The following is a 7,497-nucleotide window of genomic DNA, read 5'->3' as shown; positions in this document are numbered from 1 at the left end:
CTGGCGAAGTCGCTCGCATCCATTGAAAGCGAAGTTATTGCCATTTTGTCCAGAATGCTCCCACGTGCTCGCTCCTAAGCTTGGAGCAAGACACACGTGATTAAAACAATTACCAACGCATACATTATCGCGCATCATTATTATGACTGCTTAATTGGGAAGGACACGCCGCTAGAAGCGGACGGTGACCGCTCAAGTTTAACCAGGCGAGGCGAGATCTGAGATCATCAAGAGACCCCCGGTGACTTGCGGGGGCGGGGGGAGGCGGGGGAGGGCCCCATTGGACAGCCGGTAGAGGGCGATGATAGCAATGGACACATTCTCTTTGGCTCTTTCGGTAAAGTCGCGTAGATGGAAAATAATCAAATGAAAATAACTAATTAGCTTAGTTATTTTCATTTAAATAATCATTCAAATAATCAAATGAAAATAACAAAATTAAAAAATAATTAAAATTTTCTTTTTCATCGATGTGACTTTACCGAAAGAACCAAAGAGTATGGATCCTTGCAGTCACGGAAACCTCAAATCTAGAATGTACACGATTAGTAGGGCTGAACGATTAATCGATTTTAAATCGAAATTTTAAACAATGCGATTAGCATATCGCAAAGGCTGCGATTTTTTTTGCGATTTGAAAAGTCCTATTACTTTTTTTTCATTCAGACGCTGTCTTTCCGACACACCTGTTCTTCACCTGAGGACGGCTGCTTGCGTTGTGGCCGAAACGTCGTGAGAATTGTATTTTATTATGTTTTATAATTTTATTATTTCCCTTCTACATGACTTTACCGAAAGAACCAAGAAGAAGAAGATCCTATTACTTTCTTATTGGAACTTTTTTTACTATTTTATTATCATAACTTTATTTATTTTACTTAACAATTGTTCTGTTTGATTAATAAATACATGCTGGAAGCAATTAATATCTTTTAAGTTATCATGCTTGCATTAGAATATATAGAGCAGTTCATATTGTGATGGTATCATGTGATAATGCTCCATCACATGTTTTAAATCTATTACACAGTGAATATTGAACTGAAGCTTGACTTAAAAATGTTTTATGGCAAATCAAATCGCAATCACATCTGTCAGAAAAATCGCAATTAGATATTTCCCCCAAATCGTTCAGCCCTACACATTCGTCCCCAATTGCCATGTACCCCTTCAAAAGTAATGGGTGATTTATTGTTTGAAGTATAGGAGCCCGATGCCGGCACACAACGGCCGACCCTTGCGAGCGAGCGGCCGTCAAGGGATCTTTAACCGTCCAAGCGGCACGTTCTGGTACGGCTATTACAGCCGCAGTAGGACATCATATGATCGAAAAGAATAACGGAGTAATAATCTTGATTTGAAGCTTTCGTGACTGCAGGAATCCATACTCTTTGGTTCTTTCGGTAAAGTCACGTAGGTAGAAATTAAATAAAACAAATATAAAAATAAAATAATATTTTTTATTTAATTTCTAACTACCGTGACTTTACCGAAAAAAAGCAAAGAGTAATAACGGAGTAACAACGCAGCCAGGTCGCTTTTGAACAATAAGTTAATACCTCAGTGGGCTTTATCTGGTAGGATGGGGATGGTTTCGTTTAATTTGTATGTGTCTGGGTGATTTGTTTACCCTTATTGTACTTGCACTGTTATCATGTTTTTTGGTATCGTGTGTTGTTGTAACGTTCTTACTCGCCCCGACTGGACACCTGTGTAAAAAGAGCTTTACAGCTCATCGGATTCCTCCTGCAGTATAAATAAACATTACGAGTGATTCTGATGAGGATCGCGACGCGCCGCGAGTTGAGCAGTTGACGCGTGTCGCGATGTTTTGAAACGGAAGCGGAGTTCCGAAAATAAAGAGAGAGAGCATGCCACGAGAGAGAGAGAGCAAGCATGCCACGGGAGAAAGCATCACGCCGAGAGAGAGCACAACACAAGAGATGGAGCAAGAGCGAGCACGCCACGAGAGAGAGAGGGGGAGCGAACATGCCACGAGCAAAAATCGACCGCGCCCATTGGCCGCGCGGTGGGATCAAAGCGGATGCGTGCCAGCCAATCGGGAGGCGACGTTGCTCGCGGGTGTGTGGGGAGGAATTGGTGGTGGTGGTGGGGGGGGGTAGGGAGGAATGGGGAGGGGAGGAATGGGGCGGGAGGGTACGGGGAGGGGGTAGGGGAGGAGGGGATAGGAGGGTAGGGGAGGAGGGGATAGGGGGGGGGTGTGTGTAGGGGAGGTGGGCCCTGCCTGTCTTCGTAGGGGTCCGCCCTGTGCCCGCGTCACATGTTGTTTTGCTCCAATGTTGCGTCCTCGGGAGAGAGCGGCGCTTGGTGATTTCTGCTGTGCTCGCCTAGCCTCTCCGCCACTCGCGAGCCAAAGACGAAAGGGAGCAGGGGAAAGGGGAGGTGGGGTTGGTGCAGTCAAGAGAAGCGCACGCATGGCCGAGTACCTTGTCTGCCTAAGGGTATAGAGTTAGACAGAGCGAGAGAGACGTACTTGCTAGCCACCGTGGGTAGGTAATTGTGTTTGCCCCGTGTTTGTGCGTTGGCTCTGTAGCTTTGGGGTAGGCGACACGGCACAGGTGGGAACTCTCTGATGAGAGTTGGAGGCGACGCAGGGCGCGTATGCGTCTCGTGCACTCCACTCAAGCTGCTACTACCTACACACAGCGTGTGCTCACAACTACAACTACTACTGCTGCTGCTACTTACTGCCACTGCTGAGAAGAAGAGTAGTAGCTACGTGTTCTCGCTCGCATTGGCGGGGCATTAACGAAGCCAGCTACTCCGTTACCGGTGGACTTTATCTTTTTCACCATCAACCACGATCATCATCATCATCCGGTCGTTGACCGAGCTTGCTTTTTGGGTGTAAAACCCAAAAGGCGGCGCAGAACGAGCCATGGCCAATCCACCACCGCCCGAGCTGCAGTCCGCCACGGACGTGCTCAAGTGCGGTTACCTGCGCAAGCAGAAGACGACTCACAAGCGCTACTTCGTGCTGCGCGCTCCCGACGACTCGTGCGCCGCGGGTCGCCTCGAGTACTACGAGAGCGAGCGTAAGTTTCGCCACAAGTCAGCGCCCAAGCGCGCCGTGTCGCTCGACTCGTGCTTCAACATCAGCAAGAGGGCCGACGCGCGCAACAAATTCATGGTGGCTCTCTACACCAAGGACGAGTACTTGGCCGTGGCGGCGGAGAACGAGCCAGAGCAGGACGCCTGGTACCGGGCCATAACCGAACTCCACGCGCGTGGGAAGGCTATGCAGCAGCAGTGCAGCGACCACCACCACCATCATCATCACCATCATCACCCCCATCAGCAGCTGCAGCAGCAGCAGCAGCCGTCGCTGTACCCTCACGCCGAGAGCGGCGGCGAGAGCGGAGGCTCGACACACGCAGGCGACGATGTCTACGGGGCGATTGCGCCTTCGTCGGCCTTCAAGGAGGTGTGGCAGGTGAACCTGAAACCCCGCGGGCTGGGTCAGACGAGGAGCATGTTCGGCGTCTACAGGCTGTGCCTCTCGAGCCGCAAGATCAGCTTCGTGAAGCTCAACAGCGAGAAGCCGGACGTTACCCTGCAGCTCATGAACGTGCGGCGCTGCGGGCACTCGGAGAGTTTTTTCTTCATCGAGGTGGGTCGCTCGGCCGTCACGGGTCCCGGCGAATTCTGGATGCAGGTGGAGGACTGCGTGGTGGCGCAGAACATGCACGAGACCATCCTGGAGGCCATGAAGGCCATGAGCGAATTCTCCGAGTTTCGCCCGCGCAGCAAGAGTCACTCCGCCAGCAGCTCGAATCCCATCTCCGTGCCGCCCAGACGCCACCTCAACAGCCTCCCGCCCAGCCAGACGGGGCTGTCGCGTCGCTCCCGCACCGAGAGCGCAAACAGCACCCATGGGGCTTCCTCTCCGGCCGGCGGCAACAACAACAACAACCCGGCATCGGCCGCCACCACCACCATCACCAACATCATCAGCCACAGCAGCAGGCATCCGCTCAACGGAGGCGTTGGAGGAGCGGCAAGCGGGCACAACTTCAGAGCGCGCACCTCGAGCGAAGGGGAGCGGACGATCTTGACGTCCAGGCCGAGTTCGGTGACCGGGAGCCCCGTGAGCGTTAGCCCCACGCCTCCTCGCCTGCAGCAGCAGCAGCAGCTTAATCAGCAAGGGATCCGGGGATGTCTCGGTGGACGCACATCGTCTCGCCTCCAAGCGGCCCCCACCCACAGCCGCTACGTGACCGTGCCGGCACCCGGCGCGTCGCAGCCTCCGTCGTCGGCAGTGAGCCCCGTGAGCTGCGCGTCGTCCACTTCGCCGTCCTCCTCGGGGCCCAGCAGCGGCCGGGGGTCGTCGGCGAGCGACGCCCTGTTGCTGCTGTACGTGAAGGTCAACAGCGGCGGCCTCGGTGGCGGCGGGGCATCGGCGTCAGGGTCACCCAGCGACGGAGGATTCGCGTCCTCGTCCGACGAGTACGGATCGAGCCCCGTGGACGCGAGGAGACATCAGGGCCTCGTGCACCGGAGCGCCACCCCCGAGTCTCTGAGCCGCACGCCGCCACCCATCCGAGAGGAGCAAGACGACGATGGGCACAACCTCCACCACCACCACCACCACCACCAAATGCATCAGCAACAAGTCAACAACTACATCAGCATGGGCAAGTCTTGCGCGCAAAATGGACACCACCACCATCACAATCACCACCACCACCAGCAGCAGCAGCAGCTGCACAGAGAAGTCCTCCTAGCCAGGCGCGCGTCTCAGGATGAAAATGCGAGCGCCGCGGAAGGCACGTCGGACCTGTCCGGGGTTGTCCACCGTAAACGCGCCTACTCCTCCTGCACGTCGCCCCCTCCGCCTCCACCGCCGGTAGCGCAGTCCACCACCGGTGTCCAACAACAACAACAACAACGCAGCAGCAGCAGCGCAAGCCCTTGGACGACTACGCGCTCATGAACGCGGGCAGTCTCACAAGCAGCGGCAGCGGCAGCAGCTACACGGGCAGCAGCTACACGTCGCGCTCCGCCTCGCCGAGGCCCCCCGCAGGTCCTTCGACTCCGCAGAACTCGCAGGCAGCGCACCTACAGCGCTCGTACCCGGAGGACTACGGGGAGATCCACGTGGGCAGCTGCCAGAGGCCCGGAGCGACCTGCAAGGATGACGGCTACATGCCCATGTCGCCCGGCGTGGCTCCCGTCCCGACGTCTTCGTCATCTTCCTCGTGCTCCTCCTCGCAGTCGATCGTCTCGAGCTCCACCACCGCCACCTCCTCCTCCATGACGCTGAGCACACCGGGTGGTGGTGGTGGTGGTGGTGGTGGCGGTCCTTCGGACGACTACGTCCCCATGAGTCCCAAGAGCGTCTCGGCCCCGCAGGAGATTCTGAACCCGCGGCGTCGCCAGGAGATCACCGACCCCAGTGGCTACATGGTCATGTCTCCTGGAACCAACAACGGCAGCTGCTCGCCCGAGTGCAGCCCCTACATGAAGATGTGGAGCAGCTCCAAGCTGTCCGTGTGCAGCGCCGACGGCAAGGGCGGAGGAGACGCTGGCTGCGAGTACATGAACATGTCGCCTGGCCTGGTGGCAGGCACCCCCCCGGACTACTTCTTCACGCCGACCAGCGCCGAGCCCCCCAAAGTGAACTGCTACTACTACTCGCTGCCGCGCTCCTTCAAGCCGGGACTGCGCAAAAACGGAGACGGCTCAGCCACCGCCGCCTCGGGCGCCGGCGGCGGAGCGCGTTTCAGCCCGGGCAACTTGACCGAGAGGCAGCTGTTCGGAGGCGACAAGTCGTCATCCACGAGCAGCGACAGCCTGGGCCACGACCCCGATCAGCCGGTGGCGAGCGGCAGCAGCCCCACCGCAAGCGGCGGTGGCGGTGGCATCACGAAAGCCGAACCTCGCAAGGTCCAGCAGCAGCAGGGGATGGTGAGACCCACGCGTTTGTCCCTAGGTGGCCTCAAGTCCTCGACTCTCCCCCGCACGTACGAGTGCCCGGCGGAGCCGGTGAGCCCGGGGGAATACGTGAACATCGAGTTCGGAGACGTGCAGACTGCTCAGGCGGTGGTGGATGCGCAGCGGAGGCTCAGCTCGGCCACGCGTCTCGCCGCGCGGGCCAACTACTCCATCGTTCCCGACTGGAGCAGCGGTAGGAACACAACAACCAGCAACGCAGCAGCAGCAGTAGCAGCAGCAAACTCTGTCGTGAGTCCACTTGCAGCAGCCAGGGGTAATCCAGCTGGGGCCAGCTACGGAGCGAGACCCGTACAAAACGGCAACGCAGGCTCGGATTATATGTCCGCCTCGAACGTCGGCGGTCTTAATTACGGTGTCCGAGTCAATCCGAACGTCGGCGTCGATTACGCGTCTCTGCACATGGGCCTCGGGTGCGCTCCGCTCGGGCAGGAGACGGACGGCGACTACACGGAGATGCGCTTCGGCGTGACGGCGCCGAGCACGGCTCCTCTCGGTCCGCCGAGCAACCACTCCAACCTGGAGGGCTCCAAGGGGCTCACAAGCCCGACGTCGAGACTCAACCGCCTGTCCTTGATGGACCAGATGACTGCCGCCTACCCGGTCCCCAACCCGGACCACGGCGCAAAGGTCATCAGGGCTGACGCTCAGGGGAGGAGGAGGCACAGCTCCGAGACGTTTTCGTCCACGACCACCGCATCGGCCGCCTTGGGATCGGGTGGAGTGTCCCCAGCGATGCCCACGTCCACCTCTCTGCTGTCGCCGTCATTCTCTAGCGACGCAAACCGCCTCGGCTCGGCCTCATTCGAGAGCGTCTACCTGAGAGACGCCGCAGGAGGTCCCGCGGGAGACTGCGGAGACCACGGCGGCATGTCGAGAGAGTCCGGATTCGAGAATGGGCTCAATTACGTCGCATTGGAACTGAGCAGCGAAGAGTGCCAGAGGGCAGCAGCTGTTGCTGCTGCCGCTACCGCTGCCTCTACTGCTGGCCTGGACGGGGCAAGGGCCAATGCCAAGGGCAGCAGCACAAGCGTCGTGGATTCTGGAGCTTACGCAAGCATTGACTTCGCTCGCTCCGACGGCGGGTGTCCTCCTGCGCAAGAGAGTGAGTTAACGTCACTTCCCATCGTGCATCGCACTCGCCACTCGCTCGCAACACAATGCCAGGGTTTTATGGGCGATAACTGCGGACGGTGACGGTACGCGCAATGTAAAGGTTTCCACGTTTGGCTTTTTCAGCATGTCGTTTTTTGTTTTGTTTAAGTTACGCCGTCATTGAATGTGTGCAGGACTTAGGGGCCCGATCCGAGCGATAACTCAGACGAGAACGTACAACACTGTACACGTCTCGTGATGCCCGATTTAGATTTGGCCCGAGCGAATTGTATGCACTGTATGTTGAACTTCTTTCGCGCCGTACGTAGCCAACCGCGCTCATCGGAGGTGTGCCCAGTTTTATCGTGGTGTTCACGTGCGTTTAAACAAATCACCCGTTTCTGACATGTGCACTGCCCTCGACCGAAC

The 7,497-nt window shown here is 57.1% G+C and overlaps 1 protein-coding gene across 1 annotated transcript in view; it reads left to right on the top strand.

Moving 5' to 3' along the window:
* The first annotated feature begins 2,234 nt into the window (after positions 1-2,234).
* Positions 2,235-7,497, top strand: part of LOC144947048 (insulin receptor substrate 1-B-like) — a 72,175-nt gene continuing 66,912 nt past the window's right edge. The window contains 2 exon segments of the mRNA XM_078876193.1: positions 2,235-4,909; positions 4,912-7,078. Of these exon segments, the coding sequence (XP_078732319.1) occupies positions 2,900-4,909; positions 4,912-7,078 (4,177 nt within the window). The 5' untranslated portion in view covers positions 2,235-2,899.

This window comes from Lampetra fluviatilis, chromosome 43 (genome assembly GCF_964198595.1).
Source record: "Lampetra fluviatilis chromosome 43, kcLamFluv1.1, whole genome shotgun sequence".
Classification (NCBI taxonomy): Eukaryota; Metazoa; Chordata; class Hyperoartia; order Petromyzontiformes; family Petromyzontidae; genus Lampetra; species Lampetra fluviatilis.
This window is presented reverse-complemented; position numbering and strand designations above follow the sequence as displayed.